General features: G+C 51.5%; 1 protein-coding gene across 3 annotated transcripts; it reads left to right on the top strand.

Annotated features, from left to right (window-relative positions):
* Positions 1–857: 857 nt before the first annotated feature.
* Tbx4 (T-box transcription factor 4) lies at positions 858–25,535 on the top strand. 3 transcript variants are annotated; one of them, XM_035448052.1, is made up of 8 exons: positions 858–1,049; positions 1,713–1,807; positions 9,428–9,547; positions 10,577–10,724; positions 21,866–22,018; positions 22,665–22,753; positions 22,834–23,069; positions 24,793–25,535. In XM_035448052.1, the coding sequence occupies exons 1-8, from the start codon at positions 858–860 to the stop codon at positions 25,410–25,412; spliced, it is 1,653 nt and encodes a 550-aa protein (XP_035303943.1). In that variant the 3' UTR covers positions 25,413–25,535. The 3 variants fall into 3 exon arrangements, with proteins under 3 accessions (XP_035303943.1, XP_035303944.1, XP_035303942.1); XM_035448053.1 differs by having other exon boundaries at positions 24,796–25,535; XM_035448051.1 differs by having other exon boundaries at positions 858–1,040; positions 1,686–1,807; positions 24,796–25,535.
* Positions 25,536–25,871: the final 336 nt, after the last annotated feature.

Raw genomic sequence — 25,871 nt, forward strand, 5'->3', positions numbered from 1 at the left:
CCCAGATATTTCGGAGAAATTTAGCTGTGTCCCAAGGCAAGGCCAGACTGTGATTGTGAAATGGACCCGCCCTACTGGCCTAGTGTTTAGCTAAGAAGTCTTTGAATCCGTTGACCCAACACAGATTTCTTTTTGGAACTAAAGAGCGAGTGTGTGCGCCAGCGTGTACAAATGTGAGGACAGTTTGAGGAGGCCCCTGGCAGAGTACAGGGTCTGGATCAGAGGGACCCCAAGAGAGAGTGTGCTTCTTGGGTGAGGAGGATAAGGCATGGGGTTTGGAAGCCTTTGATTCAGATGTCTTCACTTGGAGTGCCTGACTGAGGTGCTGGGTGAGGGCAGAAAGCTGAGCGCTGGCCCGAAGCACCCCAGCTCTGGGCTCTTCTCAGATGTGGGGTTGCAGGAACCTGGGCCCTGACTGCAGGTCTAGCTCTCCTCTGTCAGCAGGCCCAGATAGTGTCCTGAGTACCCTGGGCCAAAAGTGAGATCCTAGTTATTTCTGAGTGGTCAAGAAGACCGAGGCCTTGTGCTCTAGGTGAGCAGGAGGGAGGGACACGGGGTGCAGCTGAGGCTATGCGGGAAGGCGGTCCTTCCTTAAGACCTACTCATCATACAGCCCCAAATCTTGGGGGCAGGCAGATCTTAAACTGCATGTAGACCCTCCCAAGTCCAGAACCTGAAGGGAGGAGGCTAGGGTCCTGCCCTCCCGCTTGCTCCCTCCCCCAGCTCAGAAGGGGGCGGGGTCCACATGTGCCGGGGCACCCACTAGAAGCCCCCGGGGCTCAGCTCCACAGGGCCGCGGGGCCTCTGGCCGGTGTAGATCTGGCTGAGTAACTTGGCGTGTGCTGTGCCCGCAGGAGATGCTGCAGGATAAGGGCCTGTCGGAGAGCGAGGAGGCCTTCCGGGCCCCGGGCCCAGGGCTCGGGGAGGCCAGCACCACCAACTCCACCAACGTCCCCGAGCCCACGCTGGCTGCTCCTGGCCTTAGCGGAGCAGCTCTCGGCAGTCCCCCGGGCCAGGGACCCGACGTTGCTGCTACCGCCGCGGAACAGGTAGGGGCGTCGAACTGTCTGTCTGTGCTGGTCCTCCCATGGGTGGTAGGCAGGACTCCTGAGGTCAGAGACTATCAGCCCTTTGGTTCTCCGCTGGGCATGGCTCATGCTCCCTGCTTTCGAGGGAGGGTCCTTCTCCACCTTGAACCTTTAGGGCTGACTGTGCCTTGGAAAGGTGATTCCTGATTCGAGGGAGGAGCTCAAACCAATGTCCAGCTCAGAGGACCCTACAAGGGTAAAAACCAGGTAGCAGGACAGACAGGAAGGCCACAGAATTGTCACCGAGAAGGCTTTAGAGCCGCCACCCTGCACATCATCACAACCCGCATCCCCCGAGCTTTCTCGGTGTCCCTCGATCCAACCACAGGCGGTGGCTCAGGCCAGCTGGAGTGTCGTCTACTCCGGCGGCATGGTCACTGTGTGTCCCTTATAGGATCATTGTAGGTGAAGCCCAAATGGAGGGAGTTTGAATTTCTGAATTCAAAGCTTCAAATTCTCCAATGGTTCAAAAATAATTTTGTGAAACGAAATCTCGAGGAGTGGGCTCTGGGGCTGGCATGTTCTGCACGCTTCGTCGGTCTGCGCTCTACTCTATGCAGGCTCCGCGTGGAGCCCAGCTGTGGGCCAGCCAGGCAGACCAGTTCTCCTCCCTCCCATCCCCAGACCATCGAGAACATCAAGGTGGGGCTGCACGAGAAGGAGCTGTGGAAGAAGTTCCACGAAGCTGGCACCGAGATGATCATCACCAAGGCCGGCAGGTCAGCCGGGGAGAGTTACGTGGGGAGGGCCGCAGGTGGGAGCCAGGAGGATGTGTCGGCCTGGAGGTCCCGCAAGGAGAGGACTCTACAGTCCGCGGGTGCCTGGTCTGGGGGCAGCGGGAAATTTATCAGCCACTGAGGTCCACATTCTACAGCAGCCAGCGGGACCCAGAGGTCGGAAGGACCCTTAACAGGGGACAGCATTATGCTGATGACATGCAAACAAGGGCAGCCACCCCGGGAGGCCACCTGCAGGGATGCCTGGCCCTCAGGGGATTTTCTCTGGCCTGATCTGCCTAGGAACTTCCAGGTGACCCAAGGGAGAAGCTTGTGCTTCTCAGTCCTCTAACTTTTTGGGAGCAGCATGAACCCCAAGTTACTTATCCTAGGGCAACACTCTCTTCAGCCTAGGGGAAGGCACCACAGGTTCCGTGTGTTGCTGGGGAGCCTCCCTAGCTCTCCGGTGGCTGCCAGGGAAGGGTGATTTATAAAGTGGAAACATCTTTAAAATGCACTGGTGTCTGTGGGAGAGAGGGTGAAAAGAGACACAGAGCAGTGCGTGTGTGTGTGTGTGTGTGTGTGTGTGTGTGTGTGTGTGTGTGTGTGTTCTGGAGAGATCACATGCCTGTGAGTGTGTAAAGCAGACATTGGCTGTGGTGGGCTGTCTGGTATAGGACGGGAGTGGCCCACTAGAGCAGCTGGCAAGTGAAGGAGACAGCGACAGACACTGAAAACTTAGAGTTGAGGAAGGTGTCGTGGATACTCTGCCCTTCTGCATGCATACACTTGGTTTTGGTCTCTGGGAACAAATTAGGTGAGAAAATGTCCATTTCGCTGGTGATGAGCCTGGACATTGTTGTTTGGAGAAATAAGATGGTAAGCCAGCTGGGGCCAGGGATGTGGAGTCGGCCTGCAGTGGGAGGGGTGTTCTCTTACCCTGTTTCCATCTGGACAGCCCTCAGACAAGGGCCATCTGGGTCTCTACCTGCTTCCACTTCACCAACCAGAGAAAAGGTCCGGCTTCATTCAGCTGTCCATAAAGCATGCGGCAGAGTTTCATTTCAAAAGGAACAAAAGTCAGTGGGGCGCTGTGTGCAGTGCATGGATGCTGGGGTCCTTCCTGTAGGCTCCCAGGCAGGCATCGTGAAGCCAGAGAGCTTCACGATATTGTTGGAGATGGAAATATGGACACTTGGCCACCCTCTTGTCTCAGTCAAAAAGATGGTGTGGTCATCCAGGGCTTATCAGGGGAAAAGGAAGGTTGGTTTTAGGGCCCTGATTTTGCTGCATTTGGGGGATGGAGAAGAGGAGTGTTCTTGGCAGAGGGTGTCCTGGTTGAATAGAGAAAGGGGCCTTACCTCTTCCCACCTGGGTGCACTTGGGCGAGTGACTACCCTCCCGTGGCTGCTTGGTGCCAGGTGTTTGAAAATGGTACCTGTATGTATACCCGCTGTCCTTCCTGACTCTGGGACTCAAACCAGGGACTCCTGTGAAAGGCGCTGGTAAAACATCAGGTGCTTTACAGGTGTGGAGAAAGGGGTGTTGTTCTCTTGTGCCTGCTGACATGGAGGGAAGAAAAAAAAAAAGAAAGAACACCCCAAACTTTATATTTGTAGATTTTAGCCTCTTGGAAATATATGATGGGCATGTTTTCTGAATATATTAATTTGTTTTCAATGAGTGAGCTTTCTATACCTGTGTGGATGCTCCTTCTTCCCTACTCCCAAGAGAAGTCCTTAAATCCACACTGCAGAGGCTGCCTCTGAGTCAAAAGCCTGGGCTCTATCCTAGTGATTCTACTTAAGGGTGGGCTTTCGAGGTGGTTGTGATAGCTTAAAAATGACTGTGAGGATGCTGGTCAATTATGTGGTCCTCACATCCTCTCATTTCTCTGGTGGAAAGTTATACCAAATCTAATTGGAAAAAACCTCACTAGCCTCATCTACTTTCACTTCAGATCTCATAGACCTCATTTCTTCCTGCAAACCTTCCTACTATCTTTTTTTTTGGGGGTGAGGAAGTTATGATCCACCCCTTCTTGCACATGCTAAGCATGCTGCTAAAACATTGAGCTACCCTGCCAGAACCCCACTGTCTTCAGAGAGCACCTTCATTGACTGGCTCATTGTGCCCAGGCAGTCTCTGGATGCAGTCTGCTCTGTGTGGACCTGTGACACTCCACCCGGTCGGTGTTTCTCAAACTCTGCAAGTCTACCACCAGTACCCTTCCTGGGACAATGCTCATTTCTCAACAGATGGCCTGGTCCACAGATTCCAAGATGTAAAAATCTCCTTGATGGCTTTTTTTTCTTGTCGTCTTTTCTTTTTTACTGATGCCCTGTAAAGTGTGGGTTTGTTTGGTCCTAGCGACTCTGGCTGCTCAGGGGCATAACTGCCTGGGAAGGATGGGGCCCTGGAGAAGGGAAGCAAAATGTTCTCAAGACCGCTTGACTTCAGGGTTTCTCCTGCCCATTGGGTCCTAGAAAATCTGAAGGCCAAAGGAAAAAGACAATCAGCTTCATTGGATAGTGCCTGTGACAAAAACGCTCAAACCCCCCCCCCCCCGTGGCAGCTATCACAGAGAGCCAAATCCTCCCTCGTGAGTCGAAATTCCTCTCAGCCCAGAGTGCTCATGTTGGTAATGGCAAAGAATAGATTTCTCTCTTGGCTTCATATCCCTTCCAAGCTTGATACATGTGAGAAACTGCATTTTTCCCCTCCCAAACACAGATAAAAGTGAGCTCCACAAAAATTTAAATATAAACTTTCCAAAAATGAACATTTCCTACCCATCTGACTGCCCTTCTCCTAGGTCATGGTTTTGCCACCAGATAAATCTCCACTATCAGCCTTCATAGCCTGTTGAGTTCAATGTTGCTTGTGTTAGTGACAGTGAATTTGCGTTTGAAAAATGAACTACCGATGAGAACTCCTGTTGAACCTGTATTGTTTGTTATTCTGAGGCAAGGATTTGGCCCAGCTTAATCCTGGGCTTCAAAGCCAATTGCCCTTGCTCTGTATACAGAGCGTCAGAGCCCAGTGGCGTGGATGATAAGAGAAGTAAGGGTTGAAGACACTGGGAAAGTGGGTTGGGGAGAGAGTGCTTTGATCTCTTCTTAAAGTATTTTCTGAAAGCAAAAGTCTATCAGAAGGAAGTGCCTTAAAAAAAAAAAAAAAAGTCCGAGCAAAGCAACTGACCTCCCCAAACAGCATCCATTCCACACACCCTCCCCTCAGGGAAAATATGTCTTAAAGGCTTTGGGTATATTAGAAACTCTCTCTCTCTCTCTCTCTCTCTCTCTCTCTCTCTCTCTCTCTCTCTCTCTCTCTCTCTCTCTCTCTCTCTCTCTGTCCCTGGTTTCAGAAATATTTGGCTCCAAAAGGTCTGGCCAGAATGTAGGCAACCCTCACCCCGACCCACCACCTTTGGTTGCTGCCCACCCCTTACCAACAAGACTGCAAGATTTGAAGGATAAAATGATGGGCGGGCTTTCCAGTGATCCCTGCCTTTCCCCTGCAGGTCATTTTGCATTTTGTTTCCCTTCAGGATTCTAAGGTGTGTGTGTGTGTGTGTGTGTGTGTGTGTGTGTGTGTGTGTGTGTGTGTGTGTGTACCGTCATTTAAATGTAGATTTCTTCTTTGAAGTGGACTGTTTCTGCAAGAGAATGCGGCCGTATCTTAAGTTTATAGCCCTATAGAATTAAAAACAAAACAAAACACCCCCCCAAAAAAACATGAACCCAGGGTGTAACCACCATTCAGATAAGGGAGAACCTCCCCAGTCCCCACCATTCCTCCTGCGTGCCCTCCGGGTCACCACCGCTGCCACCCTGAAAACCACTTTCCACACTTATCGCCGACTCCGGCGGTTTTAATGCCTGCATTTAAGGGAAGGCACGTGGAGCTGCTTCAGTCATCCACCCTCAGGGAAGTAAGGGGCTGCGGTGGGTTGGGTTTGGGGGTTCAGCTAGGTAGGAAGAATCTGGTGGGGTTCCAAGATCTTGATTTCCTCCCTGTCCCCGGGATGGGGGAGAGTGCCCTAATTAGGCGCCTTACATTTGACAACTATAAGACCCAGGAGCCCAGCCATCCCGATGCGTCCTCTCCCGGGGAGTTCACATTTACAGATTTGTGGCCAAAAGCACAACATCCCCCAAACTCGGGCCTGCACACAGAGGAAGCTTATCCTAGCAGCTCATTCTAAAGCCATTTCCGAGTACGAAGCAGATAAAGGCTCGGGTCCGGTACCCTTTCAGAGCCGGCTGCTGATCAGAGGGGAGGTCCCGGCTTTCATCTGCTCCCGGCGGGCGGCCAGGCGGCCGGCGTGTTTATTCCCCTGGCGGAGCCGCTTCCGCGCGTGCTGGCCGCGGTAGCCGTCTAGGGACAGCGCGGGAGCGGGGACCCGGGGTGGTGGGGAGAGAGAAGGCGCCGAGGGCACGTGCGAAGGGCGCGGAAGGGCGCGGGTCGCGACAGCCAAAGTGACAACCTCCCCTCCTGCTCCGCCCTTCCAGCCCTGAGTCCCCCCTCCCCCCACGCCACTGTAGGGTGTTGGTTTTCAGGTACGTTTAATGTCGTAAATCAGAAATAACTTATAGCTCACAGGATCGTTTTGTGTGTTTCATTAGGAGGACCTTTCCTTTGCCAGTAGAGTGCTGAGGAAGTCACAGCCCCCAAACTCAGCCTGGCCTCTGCGAGGAGGCCTGCTCACCCGATGAACAGCCCTGCAATTTGGGCCTATGGGTTCCAGCATAGCTCTTTCCCAAATCAAGGGCAGATGTCTATGCGGTTGGGGGTGCTATACCTCACCTTTCCGTGCAGCCTCCCTTCCACCCTCCACAGACAACTGGGTGTTGGGCATGGGGTGGGTGGCAGCGCTTGGGGCCCCCACAGTGTGGTCTGAAGGTCCCTGAAGCATGCCTTCAACAAGCCTGGCTTAGACCTGGCCATCTGATTCTGAGTGGGCAGTTTATCCTGCTGCAGAGGGCCCACACCAGATATCCTGGCTGCCCTCCCAGCTTGTGAGGGACCTGGTGGCAGAGACCAGGAGGTACTCTCTTTCCCTATACCATTGTGCCCCAAGACTTCCCCAAAGTGGCCCCTGGAAGGGGGAAGACCTTGGCCCTAATCCTTGGGAGGCAAGGTGCAAGAATCTCAGGGATTTCTGAGGAGCACTCAGTGTCTGTCTGGCTCTTTGAGCCTCTGAGGCACATGGCAAGGGCAGGGCCCCTCAGTCCCCTCTCCTTCCAGGCTATTCACACTGTTGTAGTGGCAAACAGGCATTTCTTCCTGGCCCTTGTATGTGGGCCCTGGCCCTGGAAGGAGGCTATGACTGTCCTCTGCTGTTGCCACCTGCAGCGACTGACTACCTGGGCTCAGCTAGCCCAACACAGCCAGGGCTGCCCCATTTTGTTGCTGTTTCTGTCACAGTTAGGAAATGGTGGCCTGGAGGGGACAGGGTTCTTGGCCTTCCCCCAGGGAGGGAGAGGCAAGGCAGCTGCTACCCTCCTCTTTTAGCTTTAAACCCACCAGGAGTGAGACCCGGCCAGGAAACAGGCTGGCATCCACTGCAGCTGTGCCCCTATGCCAGGCAGGGGGCTGGTTCGAAGGAGGAGGCTGGGTTGGGTTCCTGAGTTCTTTGACTTCCCCCCATCCTTGGAGAGGGGGTGGGGTGGATATTTGAAAATGCTTTCAATTGACATCTGAGACAAATTCTTCCACACGGTTTATAAGTCCCTAGACTTGCAGCTAGAACTGCTCCCCCCACCCTGTCCGCCCTCCAGGCACGCATACAGGCACGCATGCGCACTTGCCCCATATGCTCATGCACAGGCGCCATGGCCGCCCTCTCTCTGCAGTGTGTGTACCTGTCTTCCCTGTAGCTGGAGAGGTGCATGGGGCAGGCTAGGCAGGTCCTGGGGGGTGGGGGGGATCAACTCTTCCCAGAACAATTCTGCTCAGGGTCCCAGTTTGCTGTAAGGTCGACCAGCTTGTGGAGACCTTTATTCTTTCAGGAAGTCCTACCCTATCCAGGTAAGCTAGTACTGAGGACAAAATGGAGGTGGGGCGTGTCCAATCTGTTTGAGGTGTTCAGGGCAGTTTCTTGTGAGGTTCTCTGGCTTAGTGAATGGCTTCCTGGTGTTGACTTGATTCTCAGTACCACAGTGGAGGGTGGGTTGAGGCTCCCACATCTCTATGGCTTCAGTCTGGTTTGGACCCTGCTTTTCCTCCGGGAAACCCCTTAGTGATTCGGGTTTTTTGTTTTTGCTTTTTGAGACATGGTTTCTCGGTGTAGCCCTGTTTGTCCTGGAACTCACTCTGTAGACCAGGCTGGCCTCAGACATCCACCTGCCTCTGCCTCAGGAGTGCTGGGTTAAAGGTGTGCACCGCTACCGCCCTGCTGAGTTTTTTCTTTTTTTGAGAAGGTTTTAGTGTGTAGATTGGCCTCTTAACCAGAAGTCCTCCTGCCTCAGGCTCCCTGAGCCCTGGAATCGTAGGTCAGGATGAATGGCCAAGCTGATTTTAAACGTGACTTGTATAATGTCGTTTGTTATCTGACCCAGATGGTGCTAGGCAAGCCGTCTACACCCAGGCTCCATCTCCAGCCCTCATTTGTGGAGTCAACTGGGGAGGGACTGGAGGCACCTGTTTGGGGAGGGGGGTTGTAGCTGTTCTGTCTGCCCTGCTCTGGTTAAGTAGGAGCAGAGGGATCTGTGCTCTTGCAGGTCTGTATGTAGGTGCTGAGGGCCCTAGGGAAGCTCTTCTCAATGTTCTATTAGGGTCCTGGACAGTTTCATCATGGGCTACAGGAACTGGGAGACTCATTTTTGTTGGGTCCATTTTCATAGAAATAGCCATACCACTGGCTTGTGGGAGGTGGACCAGAGCATGGGCTGGAGGAAATAGTAATGTTATCCTCACTTGAGAGGTAGGGAAACCGAGGCACGGGAGATCCAGGCAGGTGGCCTGAAGCTTAGCTGGTTAGTGGTGGGCCTGGCTGCGATCCATGGCAGGCTGATTTCAGCTTCCATGTTTTCGCCCATGAGGCTTCTCCACTGACTTCCTGGATTCCTATGCCTATGTATGGCCTCGGTGAAGCATCCTCCATGAGAAATTCCCCTGCAGCATACACAGGAAGAACCAGGCTTCGCAGTCTCTTCCCCGAGTTCTCTTTCCTATGAGAAAGGTATCTCATTGCTTATGGGAGCAGCTGACAGTGGCTTCCAGGTCAGCTGCACTAGTACCCTGTGATGTCACCTTAGAACTTTAGCTGTATGTAGGCTGGCAAAGGGCTGGGGACAATTTAAGGCAGCCAGATTGCTACTGCAATGCCCTGTCACTATCCAGACCAGGGTCTCTATACTTCTGTGACTCACAGCTACTGGGTCCTAATCTTGGGGGATTTCTGGGGTGGGAAATTTGGGAAAAGGCATACATTGTTGTCTTTCTGGATGTAGATCGACAGCTGGTGGGGTCTGGTGTAGTTTGGGCAGCTCTGCCCTGTGGTACAGTGAGGACAAGAGAGAAAAGGGTCATGATCCTTGGCTAAAAGGGCTCTGTGTCTGCTCTTACATTTACTGTCCCCTTTCTCCTGCTGTGTCACCTCAACCCTCGACCCCTCAGGAGGATGTTCCCCAGCTACAAGGTAAAAGTCACAGGCATGAACCCCAAGACCAAGTACATCCTGCTCATCGACATTGTCCCTGCTGATGACCACCGCTACAAGTTCTGTGACAACAAATGGTAAGAGGCCCAGGGCCTATCTTTCCTCAGCTGTTCTTTCTACTCCTGATTCCAGCCAGTTACTGCCCAGATTCACTTTGCTGGTGAGCCTGGGTGTAGACCACTTGCCTAGCACCACCTGGGTCAGATACTAAACTGCCTGCACCTGGGCAGGGTTGTTTTCAGCACCACACCACCAATGGCAGGTATGCAGGCTTTGCTGGACCTTGACAGCCCGGCCCTAGTTCCTCCCAGTCATGGACAGTCTGGTACTATCTGGCAGGAAAAGTGCTAATACCTGATGGATTCAGGCACTGCTAATGCCTTACTGAGGTAGAGAATGGGGACCGTTTTTTCTTGAGAAACTTTAATAATTTAGTGATATTACTTGGTTTGGAGCTTTCATGTTTCTCTGTCTGGCTTTAGAGTCTGATCCTCTCAGACTGAGGGGGTCTGTTGCCTCAGGTCAGATAGTAGGACCCCAAAGGCCCTGGGGGAGAGGTGGGCAGATTGGAGAGCCAAGTGAGTACCACATCTTGGCACTGTCCTTGTCCCTAGAACATCTGACTGGGACCCTGGGCTCTATGGCGGCAGAGGTCATAGAAGCAAAAGCTAGGTTAGAACTCAGAACAGGCTCTGGAAAGTTGTTTAGGGCTTTTGAGAAGTTCCAGCTGACACATTTGTAACATTGAAAAAGTAAAAATATATAAGGGCTGTGTGTGTGGGGGAACAACAACGCAGTAGCTCAGGAGTTAAATAAATAAAACTAATAAATAAAATACACAGAAGTGCCTGACCCTCGCTGAAATATCTTATAAACAGTCCCAGTCTTTGTAGTCAATGTGCCTGCCTTATCTCCCTCCTACTGCAGTAGAGTGAGGAGCTGGGAAGTGCTGACTCCTCCTCTCTGCTCTGCTCCACTCCCCACTGCATCAGCCTTGGCTATTAAAACAACTAGTGTTCCTCTGGGCCTTGGTTTGCTCTCAGAGGGAATGAGGAGTTAGGCTTCACCAGACCCCAGGGAACTCAACTGCTCTGCTTTGTTGGTAGGATGGTTGCGGGGAAGGCTGAGCCGGCCATGCCAGGGAGACTTTACGTCCACCCAGACTCGCCTGCCACCGGGGCCCACTGGATGCGGCAGCTGGTCTCTTTCCAGAAGCTGAAGCTGACAAACAACCACCTGGACCCCTTTGGCCATGTAAGAACAGGGATGGGCTGGCTGGTCTTGGGAGAGAGAGAGCGGCAGTAGGGGCTGGGCCTTATGGGTTTGAGGATGGAGATAGTTCACTTTTTGTTGGGCCTCTGATCCTGCAGACCAGCTGTGTGTAGCCCTCTTCTCACTAGCTGGTGACGCTGGGCACCTGTCTGTCTCAGCCTTTTTGAGTCTTAGTTTCCTTGTATAGAGAATGGGGTGCTTTTCCTGGTATTGGGGCCTAGATGAGAGCATATGCAGGAAATACCTTACAGAGAAGAGCTAAGTGCATGACGAGTATGACCATGGAGATGATGATGATGGTGATGATGATGAAAACGGGGATAGTGCTGATGATGACCACACTGGTGACGATGACCATGGGGGGGGTGGTGTGGTGGCGATGAAGATGATGGGGATGACAGACCAAATCTCTCAGGTTTGGTTTTCTAAAACCTATTCCTGATAGACTCTACAGATGTGAATTCTGAAGCCTCTCTGAGTGTTCTGTCCTTCTGACCTCTGGAAGGGGAGGGTCATCTCTGGCTCCTTGCTTAGCCTCTGCCTGGCTGCATGGGCTCTGGTTCATAGGTCAGGACAGTGACGGGGACAGTAGGAGTAATGGTAGTGCTGCCTGCAGACACCCTAATCCCAGCTTCCCAGGCTCATTCTTTCCCCATCTGGCCCTGGCAGGCCCACAGAAAGGAGCTTTTTATGTGGAAATCTTTAGCTCAAATGTTCTGCAAACAGAAGCCTGGTATCATCTTCCAGGGCTTCAGCCCCTGCCTCCGTGGATTCCTGTGATTCTCTGGTAGTGTAGGGGTGTGGGGGAACCCCAGGGCATGGAGGCCGCTAGGTGTTTGCAGTGCTTCCCACCTAACACAAAGGTGGATGGGGGAACAAGGGCACAGGCCTCTTGCACAGCTCAGTCTCTGGGGAGCTGTGTACAAGTCAGGATACAGAGAAGAAAAGTCCCTCTTGGAAAATACCAGAAGTGCTTCATCCTGATTGACAGGAAGCAGCTCCTGGTTTCAGTTTCTGTATGGGTTCAGCTTTCTTCTTGGTCATTGGTCATGTAAATGCACACCTAGAGTACTGAATTCACCAAATTAACTTTCCCTGCTTTACAAGTCTCTATGCTGGGTTTCCCAGCCAAGCGTCAACTCCCAGAGCAAATCCTGGCCAGGTCTCTGCCCACATGACTCCTGCGCTGGAGTTTGTCTGCTTGGCTGGACTGTGATATCAGGCTTATAAGATGATGGCGGGCCTTTGATGCTAGCAGGGAGTGTAGACAGGATCCTCTAACCCTGCAGGCTCGTGCAGCATTGGCAGGATGGGCAGCTGAAAGTACCTTGAAATTAAGGGTTTGGATGGGATCCTGGGTGCACCTGCCTGTTACCATGGCTCCCAGCTGCAAGGTGCTTCCTAAGACAGCCCTACTTCTCTGGCCCAGCAGATGATGAGAGGAGAGGGTACCCAGGTTTGGAAAGCTGGCTCTTCTTTAGAAGGAGAAAATACTGTTTTCTCAGCCCATCCCCCGTCCTTGGTGGCTCCTCATGTTCTGTAACCCTACATGTGTTCTTAAGTTTGGCCAGTGGGGACTGCTGTGCAGGTTGTAAGGCTGTGGGTACCTTGGCTTCACTGGCCCTGCCTATCTGGGGCTCATCTCTTTAGCAATAGAGATTTTACCTCAGCTTTTACCCCTGAGGGATGGGATGAAGGTTATCTGTCCCCCTCTTTATGTCCTGTACTTGGCAATTGGCATTTATTGCCCACAACACTCCCTTACATTGTTAGACCCAAGGAGGCGAGAGTGACTCTGGAGCCTAGGGGTAAAGAGGGCAGATACTTGAACCCACACCTCTCTGCCTTTTAGTCCCAGGCTCTTGTAGCCCCTCAACCTGTGTTTCTGGACCCCGGGCTCTGTCTTCTCTTAGGCATTGGTAGTAACCCTGCAGAGGGGCAGCCTGTGACCATGTAGACAAGGGCTGTGGTACTCAGGCTTGCTTCCCACTCTTATGCTAGAGGCAGTTGGGAGCTTGAAGGGAAGAAGTTGCCCTTCTTGGCTTCTCAGTCCAGGAGCCCGGGAAAAAGCCATTTGTACTAAGAATTTGCCTCAAATATACCCTTCCTTCTGTATAACCCACCCCCACGAACTGAAAGCTTCCAGACTTGAAGGAATTTTCCCCAGCCCAATGGACATGAGTCTGGGAGTCTCAGAGCGTCTGAGGAGCTCTAGAAGCTGCTACCCAGTGGTGACCTTTCTCCACTATATCACCCAAATGGCTGGAACCTTTCCCTGGAAAAGGACCAGCTGAGGGGTGAGATGGGACTGTTCCATCTCAGAGAGGGCTACAGCTAGTTCCAATGGTATGAATCACCCCGGGGTCCTCCTCATGGGCTTAGAGGACCCTAGCTTTGACATCTTCCAAGGCAACCCACCCCATCTCCTAACTTCAGAAGTGGCCAACCAGCCATGTGTCTACTGTTCACAAAAGCAGGAAGGGAGTTGTGAGTGTAGGAGGAGTACAGGGGCCATTTGGATTCTCCATTTTATTTAGGCTCTTTGTCTCCATGAATGCTCTTTTGGTGTCTTCTCTCCCCCACTCTTCTTTTCTTTCCCTCCTCCTCTTCACCCCTCTTCTTTCCTCACCTTCTCTTCCTCCTCCTCCTCCTCAGATGGGATGCAGGACTTTGTACATGGCAGGCAAGCATTCTACCCCTGACCTCAGCCTGACATTTTAATTTTGTGAGGACCAGGAAAGGGGGTAAGGTATGAGGGTTTGGGCTTGGCAGCCAGTCTTTCATGACAGATGGGACCTAGAGCAGGAACTTCTCTCAGACCACATGGCTAAATGCTCCCAAAGTCAGGGTTGAGTCCTGACTGGAAAACCTGTAGAGTTAAACAAAATTTCTTAAAAAAAATATAATGTATGTGAGTGTTTTGTGTGCATGCCTGGTTCCAGAGGAGGTCAGAAAAGGGCATTAGATTATCTGGAACTAGAGATACAAATTCTTATAAGCTGCTATGTGGGTGCTGGGATTGGACCCAGGTCTTCTGCAAGGGCAATAAGGGCTATATTAATTGCTAAGCCATCTCTCCAGCCTCAACTTGTGGGGCTTTGCAGCAAATGCCTACAAGGAAATTTCTAGTAAAAACAGTGGATAAGGAGGCTCAGGAGGGCAGGGCAGATGCAGGGTATGACCTGGAGGAGGGACAGACTGCAGGAGCAGAGAGGATCATGGAAGTGAAGCAGGGCAGTCACTACCTCAGCATGGCACAACTTCAGCTGCTGCTGCAAAACTGACTGTCCATCATCTCTTGCTACTTCCTTCCTACCCCCACCCCTCCAGTAGGACCCTGTGTTAGGTGGCCACATGATGGAAATAAGGTGTGTCCCCTCTTTTCTCTTCTGGTCTTCTAGCAATACTTGGGCTTCTAGAAGTCAAGTAGGGCTGGAGTGGATCCGCAGGGGCTGGCACGAAGGTCTTTTCTGGCAGTCTGGAAGTGGGAAGGAGATGTGTTGTGTGCAGTAGGCTGTGCATACTTACGCATGCCAGACCTCTCGGCTGCTTCCGGCTGGCAGAGGGGAAAGGGCCATCTCACAGAGTGAATCTGACTGGGAAGGACTGAGTTAACAACCCTCATCTTAGGATTGTTTTGAGACAGGGTTTCTCTGTATAGCCCTGGCCATCCTGGAACTCGCTCTGTAGACCAGGCTGGCCTCAAACTCATAGAGATTCATGTGAATTTCTTAACAAGACATAGGATACGCTGGGGACAGGGAGCATCAGTAATGTCTTTCCCCCTTCCCAACATCCCAATGGCATACCAAGGTAGGATTCCATCAAAGTTCACCCTGAGGGATAGTGAGTGAGTTTATTGGTTTATTCACAGAGCATAGATATGGGGTTATTGACAGGAGTGTGGGTGCCCCTCCCCGCCCAGAGGCTACGCTGGAAAATCTTTATCCAATATGGACAATGGTTTCTCCATTTGCTGCTCATAGATAACACCTCTCCCTTGAGACCATATGTAATTAGGGCAGAATTCCTTACAACTGGCTGGGGGGAGTAGCTGCATACTCTGGTGAGGGTCCCATGACCCAACAGTCAACAACAGCTGGCATCTTCTGTAAGGAGGCATAGCTGAGCTCATGATGATGGTGGCATTTTGGCTCAGATGGCAATCCTGTACAGCACCTTGCCTGCCTGACATCCTGCCACCCTCTTGGTGTGGGGTGGTTTTCCCATCCCATTCGCCTTCACTCACTCCTTATCCTTGGTCCTGAGTTCATGTACAGGCCCTCTGGGGAGGAAGCACAGGTTCTCTTTGCCCTCAGAGCAGGTAGCCCTTTTCATCCCTGTACTTACAAAGTTGTGTCTGAGTACTTGTATCTATACAGTTGATTTTTGAATTAGAAATGCAGTCACTTGGATTTAAAAATAAGTCACCAAGGAGACTGGGGGGATGGCTCAATTGGTCCCCATAAGCCTGAGGACCTGAGATAGATCCACAGGACTCATGTCAACAGGCCCCACACAGCGGCATGTATCTGTTGCTGCCAGTGCTATGGGTATAGAGACAGGTGGACCCCTGGAGCTCACTGCCTAGTTACCAGAATTAATGAACCCAGGTTCAGTCAGAGAGCCTGTGTCCAAAAGTAAGGTGTAGAGCGTACGAGGACCACACTGGAAGGTGATCTCTGGCCTCCACATGCACACATATGCATAAACACACACAGGACATTTGTCACCGACTAAATCAAAGTGTTTTTGCTGTGATGTAGTTAACCACTGTTACTACTTTCGACATTGTTTGGCACAGGTAGACCAAACCAACACCTTGTTCACTTGATCTGTGAACAACAAAACGTATCCTGATGAGCCTTCGTTTAGAGAGAGCTGCCCCTTCCTCTGGTGCTCTACTTTTCTGTGGTTCTGTGAACCACTTTGGTTCGTTTTTTGTTGTTGGTTTTGGATGGGATTTTTTTGTTTTTGTGTTTTTGAAGTAGGGTTTCTCTGTGTAGCTTTTCCTGGAACTCTCTTTGTAGACCAGGCTGGCCTTGAAATCACAAAGATCTGCCTCTGCCTCCTAAGTGCTGGGATTAAAGACGTGTGATACCACTGCCTGGTTCCACTTTGTTTTGTTACTAGTTTTGTTTTGTTTTGAGACAGGGTCTCTCTGTGGCTTTAGAGGCTGTCCTGGAACTCGCTCTTGTAGACTAGTTTTTGTTTCTTGAGATGTGGTAGCTCAGGCTAGACTTGAACTTCTGCCTCCGTTTCCTGAGTACTAGGATTATAGGTATTGGCACCATCCCAGGCTGATTTTTACTTTTTGTTTTCTAAGACAGGGTCTCACTATATTAGCCCTGGCTAGCCTGGAACTTGTTATGTAGATCAGGTTGACCTCACACTCAGAGAGATATGCTTGCCTGTCTCCCAAGTGTGAGATTGAAGGCGTGTGCTACCACACCTGGCTACTTTTCATTCTTTTAATTTTGAATTGGTGTCAAATGTGTAGTAAATGACCTGTTCACAATTTGAGAATTTTGAAGACAATTACCTTCCTATTCTCAGAGGAGTCTATAGATGTGTGTACCCATTGTGGCCTTCCAGCAGGGCGGGAGGGCAGACTTTCTGGACTAGTCTCTTGTTTTTGTGTGTATATGTATGTGGTGTGTACGGACATGTTCATTTGCCGTATTTGTGCCCATGTGCACATGCATGTGGGGGTCAGAGGTCAGCCTTGAGTATTGTTGCTCAGAGCTCCACCTGCCTTCTCTTCTGAGAAAGGAGCTCACTGACCTGGGTATGTTGGGCAGCCAACCTAAGGGACTGTCCTGTCTCTCACTTCCTCAGCTTGGAGGTTACAAGCATGTACCACCATGCCGCCTGGCCTTTGACATGTGTACAGGGGATCAAACTTGGGTCCTCATGTTTGTACTGACGAGTCATTCCCCAACCCCAGCTTGTTAGATTCCTGCCAGTTTGAGAGACAAACTACAGGTACCAATTTTTGTTTTAATTTACATCTCCTTCCCTTCTCCTTGGGCATCTTTTACACAGATCTGCTGTTACACAGAACCCATGTGATTCTTCTCCCACTTTCCTCTGAGATTTTTGAGCTCATCAATTTTAGGAGCTTTTATAAATGTGAGAGATTTAGGTCCTGTCTAATGCGTTGGCCAGTTTGTCACTTGATCAGGCCCACGGCGGTGGTGGTTTTCCCTGGCAGAAGTTTTTGATTGAATTTATCCTTTCTTCCTTTATAGGTCTGGAAAGACCTCAATCATTTCTTCTTTATGAGGGGACTTCCCTTCAGTACTTTTCAGAGTCTTTCTGTGTAGCCCAGGTTGTCCTCAAACTTATGATCCTTCTGCCTCAGCTTCGGGGGGCGGGGGGGGGGCACACACGTTCTAGCCAATATGTGGGCTCTAATGACCAGACTCGAGTGGTCAGGCTCAGCAGTCGATGTCTTTAACCACTAAGCCACCTTGCCAGCCCTGGATTTATTTTTCAGTATAAAATAGGGATGTTTTTAGAACTATGCTAGCATTTGAAGGTCAGTGTCAATTCTGAATTTTCTTTTGAGAGAGCTACCTGGCTGTTTCAACACCGGGGGGTAGGGGGGATGGATTGTCTTTCCCTGGGGTGAGAAGCCTTCTGCACTCTTGGTCCCCATGTGAATTTGTTTATTCATGTGCCAGTTGCTCAAGAAGTCTCTGCAGTTAAATACATTTAGAGTTTGGCAGGGCTTGTCCCCTTGGCTTGCCTTTTTTTTTTCTTCAGCTTTCTTGGCGAGTTGCATGTGTGTTTCATATGAATCGTCGGAACAGCATGTGGAGCTGAAAAAGAAACTGGTGTTTCTACTGTCATTCCTTTAAATTATAAACTGGCTTTGGGAAGATTGTGAGGAATGCCTTTGTTTTGCTGTCACCTCCTTGTCCTCCAGAGCGCATTCAGGTGCCCTCCCTAAGGCTCTACACATTCTTGTGTGGCATCGTCTCAGGTGTCACCACGGTAAACACAGACTTCTTCCACCATATTTTCTCACCACTTGAGTGATGGTGATGGTATGTCTCACAGTGTGTCCGGATGCCTGGAAAGCCAGTGGGCGCTGGTAGACACCACACGAGTAATGAACCCGCAGAATGGGGTGGTGTTTAGACAGGTGGTCCTTCCTGTGCCAGGGGCTGCTGTCCCCCCATAGACCTATGTCTCCTTTCCCTCTTTGTCATCCCCATTTCCTGACTGATAGAGTGCCAAGCATGTCATATTGTCCCCTCCCCTCCCCCACTGCCACCTGTAGTACCTCAGGGCTCCTCATCAGGCCACCCCTCCTCTGTAGGTAGAAGGAAGTGCAGCTAAGGAGGATGTCCTGATTCTGCCTCAGCCTCAGATTGCTGTCTGATGTTGTCCAAATGTCTTCTGACGCTCAGTCCATGGTCTGCTAAAGTGAGGATGGCAATGATGTTGACTTTGTAAAGACATTGCTAAGATTAATTATGATGTAAGTAAAATACCTAGCCCGGGGCCTGGCACGAAGGCTACCATCTCCTGACCCTTGACTGTCATTGCTGTTGCTGTGAGAGAAAGCAAAAAGATTCCTGGCTCTGTGTGAGAATCCCAGGTTGCTGTCATGGGAGTGAGGGCCAAGGCTTCCTGAATGAGCTGAAGGTCTGCCTGAGTCCTTTTAATTTCTCTCTTCCACCCTCCTATTTCTCTTCCCTTTCTTTTTTGACAGTATTTCATTCTACAGCCCAGGCTGGACCTGATCTCTTGGGGTCCCGGGATCACAGGTATAAACTGCTACATCCACTCTGCTGCAGATCCTATCCGTGTCCTAATCTGGGCAGGGAGTAATTTTAGTAAGTGCAGGATGCTGGGTAAATCCATTTCCTGTGTGACAGAATGTGCTTCAACCTGCTGTTATGTGACTAGTCTCCGAACAGATGCGCCTGGGGTCCATGTCCCTTACAGAGTCGAGCAGACACCTTATTAGTCAGGAAGTTCATCAAGAGCAGGCTGTGCTTTTCCCAAGGCCATCTGGAATCTGCTGGGCTGCCTGTCTTCATCCAGCTGTGTCTCCTTGGGCGAGTCGTGTTTCCACTCCAGGCCTTCTGTTCCTCATTGCAAATCTAGGGGCTGGTTCAGAGCACCCTCTGCACTCCGCCATTCCAGGTTCTCAAGTTTTTGGATTCCAATGGGGATAAATCTCGACCTCAGTCACAAAGCACGCCATGGTAAACTCTTGCGATGGATGTTTGGCGCTGTTGCAGTTGTTAAAATAGAACAGGCTTCTGAGTTGTGGCCAGAACATAATGAATCCCATTTCTGTAGAACAATGATGATGATGGGATAGTCATGTAGGAGGGTGGTTGACATGGCTAGCCCATTTGGCCCGTACCACTCGATAACAGATATGAAAGTGGGACTCTGGCAAATTAGTTGAACATGGTGCCTGAGGAACTTCTGACTGAAGCCAGGTGTATGAATCACTCAGTTGCTTTCAGATTCTCTCAGGCTGGCAGAACTGGGGTTCAGATGTACATGTGCACTGGTTTGATGGGTGGGGGTCCCTCTAGATAGGTTCCAGATTGATAAGAGCTTGAAGGGTGTTTGAGACCTCCTGGTCGAGGGCTCTGCTTCAAAAGATGGGGACTCCAGTGTCTGGAGCTGAGCTTGCTCAGGACTTAGAGCTGGTGGAGAGAGCGCAGCGAGGCTTCTCTGTGGCTCAAATTGTATCCTCTAGTGCAGTGGTTCTCAGCTGTCCTAATGCTGTGACCCTTTAATACAGTTCCTCCTGGTTGGGGTGACTGCACAACCATACAGTTATTTTTGTTGCTACTTTATGACTGTAGTTTTGCTACTGTTGTGAATCACAATGTTAATATCTGTGTTTTCGGGTGGTCTTAGGTGACACCCAGGTTGAGAACTAATGCTCTAGTAGTTTCTACCTGGTTTTGCAGATCCAGCAGTTTCTGTCCCCTGGAAGGTGTATTTGGAAGTCTCTCATCCAAGTCATCAGGAACACTGTCTCGTAGGCTGAAGTGCTGGTCTTCTGAACAGAAGACTTTTATGGATTGGGTGGAAGAGACTGTACTCATGGATACTTAGTGGCTGCTGCAGCCTGTCCCTAAGGGTTGGACACAATGGCTGTGGTTTGGGGTTCTGTCTGCCCTGCCTTTGTGATGCCAGCATAGGAAAACCAGAGAGACTGGGGCCCAGCCAGCGTTTGGGGGAGCTGTAGCATGTGAATTCCTGTAGAAAGACTGTATTGTAGACATGTTCATTTTCAAATTCTGACTGGAAAAAAATTCCAAGATTAACTTGTCTGTGGTGAGCAAAATAAAATCTAGAGGTTTGTGGGCCTGGCCCAGCTCTGCACACACTCAGCCAAGAAGCCTGGGGTGCAAAAGGATGAAAGATAGGACCCTTTCTTTGGGGAAGTTTGCTCATTTTAGTGGTATTGGGAAGTGAGCCCCCAATTCCAGCCCTGGGTGAGGTTGTAGTTTGAAGAGTCAAGGAGAATTAGGAAGGCATATGGCATGAGCAAGGCAGAGTGAGAAGCTTCAGATCTGGGAGGTTCTGTACAGGCTCAGGTCCTTGCAGAAGGGAGAGAAGACAGGACTAGCTGTGGGAGAATGGGAGAGCTGTAGGAACTACCCTGCTGAGGTGAGAACCCAGTGCTCCTCCAAGGCTGCCTCCCAGGAAGTCACTTGCTGGCTTTAGGGAACAAAGTCACCCCCCCCACCCCAGTACCTGTGCCTTGTTGACTTGTACAGGGTGACAGAATCCCTCACAGAGTCTTGAGGTGCTCCATAAGGACCAGCTTTACCATTTGAGGACATTCGTGGCTGCTAGGAAAGGGTGCGTTCTTCTGCCTCATTTTTTTGAGCTCAGTAGTCCAGGGCCACCAGGAAGCTCTGAACTTACCCCCAAGAGGGTAACAGCTGCTGGACAAGACAGAAAGGCTTGCCAGAGCCACCTAGGTGAACTTCAGAGCCTAGAGCAGGCAAAAGCCTCGAGCTAGCCCCTGGCCTGTACCAGTCCTCCAGGTTTGGAAGGACTCAGAATTCAGCAAGGCTTTCCAGGAAAGAGCCTTTTTGCTTGGCACTGTGGCCACCCAAGGGTTAAACATTTCATTCCACAGAGGCAGCAGCAAGCCTAACCTGGAAGGGGCACCCCCTAGCCAGGGGAAAGCTTTTGGAGGGGAAGAGTTGAGGGCCAGCAGCTGAGATAGAAAGCAAAGGGTTAACAGATGCAGCAGTGCTGATAAAATGCCCCAAATTCCTGGTCCGGCCTCCAATGGGAGGGCGTCTGGCAAATGTCAACGATAAAAAATGCATTTTAATGGCACCTGATGTAGCCGCTACCGTGGGGGCACAGCCATATGAAGCAGGTTTGGGGCAGTTAACTACTGTGTGTTTCTGCCTGGGCTCTGGTGACCAAGCATCTTGGGCTCTTCCCTAAGCTTCAGTCAGCTTGGCTGACCGCTGTCCCCAAGCCAGTTGCTCTTGAGTGCTCAAGGTCTCCTGCAGACCCAGGCATCAGTTCAGGAACTTTGCTTGTCATGGGATGAGTACACCTCAGGCTAGGAACTGCCTTGAACAGCTCGGAGGGCAGCAAGCAGCTAGCTGGTCTTCCGTCATGCCCCAAGCTAGAGCAGGACATTTCCCTCAGCTTCTCTCTCTCCTGTCCTGCCAACCCTTACCACAGTTGTTGACAGATGTGAGAGGGAGTGGCTGAGCACTTACAAGTGGGCAGTCCCAGGAAAGGCAGGGCACCTGTAGGTTGAGGGGAGGGAGTAGGCTGTGTATTAGGATCTCACAGGTGAGGTCTAGAGAAGGTGAGAGACATAAGGTCAGCGAGTCAGCAGCATCCTGGCTTCCTGCCTACAGCTCAGACAACTCGCTCAGCTGTACAGACTTCTGCTTTCCCCAGGCTCTTGATGGTCACAGTGAAATGACTCCACACCACAAAAGCTGGGATAAGGTGCCCCTAGAACATAGAGGCTAGGCGAGGCTGTGGGACCCCAGTTCCTTTACCTGGGAGCTTTGAGACATTTCCTGGTTTAAGTCTGGGTCCTAGGCTCTCAGGGAGGGGCAGAGCCTGGGGCTCAGATCAAGACCTTCTCTCCACAGATCATCCTCAACTCCATGCATAAGTACCAGCCACGACTGCACATTGTTAAGGCAGATGAGAATAATGCTTTTGGCTCCAAAAACACAGCCTTTTGCACCCATGTGTTCCCAGAGACCTCCTTCATCTCTGTGACCTCCTATCAGAACCACAAGGTATGATAACCACAACCCGCACTAAAACACCAGCTAATCTGCCTGCTGCCCCTGAGGTGCAGGGCACGACAAGTAGTACAGATAGATTGGGAAACAGCCAGGGAGTTAAACTGAGGAGCCCTGGAGAGGGCAGAGCCATGGCCAGCAATTGAAAACTAGAGGCATGGAGTCTGCCTTGGGGTTTGAGGGTTGGGATCTTCTCTTTTAGAATCTTCCTGTAGGTATATCTGGGCTAGCAGGGAGAGGAACCTGGGTCCTGTCAGCCTGGTTTCTGCCCTGTGCCAATCACCCCCTCCTCCCTTATCCCTGGTCATAGGCTGAGGTGGAGTTTAGAAGCATGACCAAGGCAGATTTGCAGTCCCTCAGAATCTGTATGGGGTTGACACACTCAGGAAGCTGTCACAGGACTCAGGATAAAGCACCAGAAGGGTTGAAACAAATAGAGCAGAGAGCCTGGGACAAGCTCCCAGGGAGCAGCCAGGTCAAGGAAAACCCAGTTGGTCCTGGACTCTTAGCTGGCTTAGGGCTGGGGTGCAGCTTCTCCAGGCAGGGCTTACACTCTCATTAGGCCTGGGTTGGGAGAGGAGGGCTACCAAGCCAGCCTTCTTCTCTCCTCCCAGTGACTCCGTGTGTCCTTTTCTGACAGATTACACAGCTGAAAATTGAGAACAACCCCTTTGCCAAGGGATTCCGGGGCAGTGACGACAGTGACCTGCGTGTGGCCCGGTTGCAGAGGTGGGGCTGCCCTGGCCAGGGGTGGGACGGGAAGAGCCCGGAACCTTCAAAGCATCTTCACTCTCTCCCTGCTCCTCCAGCAAGGAGTATCCGGTGATCTCCAAAAGCATCATGAGGCAGAGGCTCGTCTCCAGCCAGCTCTCGGCTAAGCCCGATGTCAGCCCCCTGCACAGCGCACACCAGGCCCTGCAGCACTACCAGTATGAGAATGGGGCCCACATGCAGTTTGCTGCTGCAGAGCCCCAGGACCTGCCCCTCAACACCTTCCCAGCTCAGAGGGACTCCAGCCTCTTCTACCACTGCCTGAAGCGTAGAGGTAGGGTTCTGGAGTGTGCCTGAGGGCTGGGCCAAGCCTGAGCCACCTTTCCAGGGGCAGGCATGTTGGTGCTCACTTTTGTGTGGCCTTGGGAATCCTCAGACAGTTCTTGGTGTCCCAAGTATGCTGGCCAGAGCCCCAGGTATTGGTTTGGGAGTCTGGATGGGGTTCCTCCTGCTCGGCTCTGCCTAGAAGGAAACTGGATTATTGGTAGTCTCAGCCGCAGAGCAGGGAGGACCCACAATACCCACTCAGCCCTTAATGAAGCACACAGGCTTCTTGGAAACTGAAATGAGTGGCTGGGCACTTGGCTTCTTTACAGCACTGGCCTGGGAACCAGCACATCCAGGCTCTGCTGCCAGCCCTGTTTTCCACAAACAGATGCAGGCATGGCTAGTGTTACCTTGCCAAGGGACCTTCGTAGGTTCCCAAAATTCTATTGGAAGCGAGTTCGGGGACTTTTGCTTATAATCCAGAACATTCAGTTGGCCCACTCCTGGAGATGAGCTTAGCAGAGTGCCAAGTGTCCTCAATGCAAGTCCTCTGGAGGTCAGAAATGGTCTTTGTGTCTTTAGGCCTGATAACTCTACATTTAAAAAAGATAGGCTTTTCATGTTATTATATAATAGTCATATCTTAGTATCCATAATTAAAGCTATACCCGTACTTGGCCCATAGCTGCTTTCATAAAACAGCAACAAAATTAATTGTGGTACATACTGACGGCCTTAAAGCCTATATCACCTGTCTGACCCTTTGCTCCTTCCTGACCCAGAGTGACTGGGTCACCTGCCAATCACAGGAATTTAATGCAGGAGAAAGAGGAGTAAGTACCCCTGGCAGCCAGGAACTAATCTGCAGAGGGGCTAGGGGCACTGCCCAGCTCTGTTATACACAGATCCCTAGAGAAGCAAGCACAGGGGAGAGGGCTGCTGTCCCAGCCCTCAAGCCTCAGTTCTCCCTGGGGTGGTGGGCAGACATCTCATTCCAGAGGGCTGAGCCCACACAGTTGGTGCGGGTGTGGAAGATGCAGAGATGTGGTTTGTGGTGGCTGATGGCATCTTTCCAGAGGGTATCAAAGTAGCCTGCACATTCAGCCTTTCCCCTTGTCACTAGTGCAGCAGCTTTGTGAAGACTGTTAGATTGGGATTGCCGGGACAGCCGCAGACATGTCTTCTTTGAACACAGTAGGGTTAAAACAGCAAGAACTTGCCTACAAGCTCTTTGGCCCACCGCCCCCTTCCTGAGGCTCTCCACAGGCACTGAGGGCTGAGGCAGTAACATCGTGACCTTAATTTGTTGGCTAGTTCTGACAGATGTGGTCTCTGGGCCTGGTTCTGCCTGGCACTTGCCTCCACTTTCCTGGGCCAAGGCTGGGCTAGCGGAGAATGGCAGTGTGCATAAGGGCCTCTTAGTATCCCCAGAGTCAGGCTGGCAAGGGATCAGAGCTTTGTGTTGCCTGAGGTAGCGCATCCCTCAGTGTCCAGTAATGTGGTGTCCCCTGTGGCCTTTGACGAGGGTCCATAATCTGACCGCTTCTTGGACATTGCCACTTTATAAAAGCTGCAGCTGATTCCAATGGTTCTGGGAGTACCAGGCACCATGGGGCCAAGGCGGGTGCTGAGTGAAAAGGGCAGACTGTCCTGGCATGTGGGGGTGGGTGGGTGCACCCGGCCCTGGGCTGCTGGGAACGCCCCTTCTTAAGCACTTCTTTGTCTTCCAGCAGACAGTGCCCGCCACCTGGACTTACCCTGCAAGCGATCATATCTGGAAACTCCCTCTTCGGTGGGAGACGATCACTATTTCCGTTCACCCCCTCCCTACGACCAGCAGATGCTGAGCCCTTCCTATTGCAGTGAGGTGACCCCCAGAGAGGCTTGTATGTACTCCGGTTCAGGGCCTGAGATTGCGGGGGTGTCTGCCGTGGATGACTTGCCCCCGCCCCCACTGAGCTGTAACATGTGGACGTCGGTATCGCCGTACACCAGTTACAGTGTTCAAACCATGGAGACTGTGCCTTACCAACCCTTCCCCACGCACTTCACCACCGCCACGATGATGCCTCGGCTGCCCACCATCTCAGCCCAGAGTGCCCAGCCACCCGGAAATGCCCACTTCAGTGTGTACAATCAGCTGTCCCAGTCTCAGGTCCGAGAGCGGGGGCCCTCTGCGTCCTTCCCTAGAGAGCGTGGCCTCCCGGCAGTGTGTGAGAGGAAGCCACCCTCACCGCACCTGAACGCTGCCAATGAGTTCCTCTACTCGCAGAGCTTCTCCTTGACCCGAGAGTCATCCTTACAGTATCATTCAGGAGTTGGGACTGTGGAGAACTGGACGGATGGATGACGTAACTGCTGTATCCTTGACAGCCCCAGGACCATGTCAATCCAGTATTAACTTCTGAGGGTGGCTGGCACTGCCAAGAAACATGGGAAGGTATTTCAGAAGGTGTATGTGTGTGTGTATGTCTACATGCATGTATGTGGTTGGAGAGCGTCTATCTTCTGACATGCAGCTAAGGCCAAGACAAGGAAAAAAAAAATACAATTATCTATGAAGTTAATTTTGGCTTCAGGAGCCAAGTCCACTGTTACCTGGCATCTCTCGACATGCCCTGGGTGGGATAGAGGTGGAGGGCTCATGAGTTATCTAAAGGCTTTTGAAATATACTCTGATTTTACTCAGGGGCCAGCTGAGGTCTCTGGCACAGGGAGGGCCTTTCTTTGCTGGGATTGGGGGTATCTGTGCTTACTTGGGGTTCTTGGCCTTCCACCTGCAAAGGGAGCTACCCACTACTCCTGGGAA

Source organism: Cricetulus griseus, chromosome 7 (assembly GCF_003668045.3).
Source record: "Cricetulus griseus strain 17A/GY chromosome 7, alternate assembly CriGri-PICRH-1.0, whole genome shotgun sequence".
Taxonomy (NCBI): Eukaryota; Metazoa; Chordata; class Mammalia; order Rodentia; family Cricetidae; genus Cricetulus; species Cricetulus griseus.

Excerpts from the sequence above, each read along its gene's own strand:
- Tbx4 (XM_035448051.1), top strand. The coding sequence starts at position 858 with ATGCTGCAGGATAAGGGCCTGTCGGAGAGCGAGGAGGCCTTCCGGGCC. Across the intron at positions 1,808-9,427 it reads ATCATCACCAAGGCCGGCAG|GAGGATGTTCCCCAGCTACA; the intron begins GTCAGCCGGGGA and ends TCGACCCCTCAG. Across the intron at positions 23,070-24,795 it reads CCACTGCCTGAAGCGTAGAG|ACAGTGCCCGCCACCTGGAC; the intron begins GTAGGGTTCTGG and ends GTCTTCCAGCAG.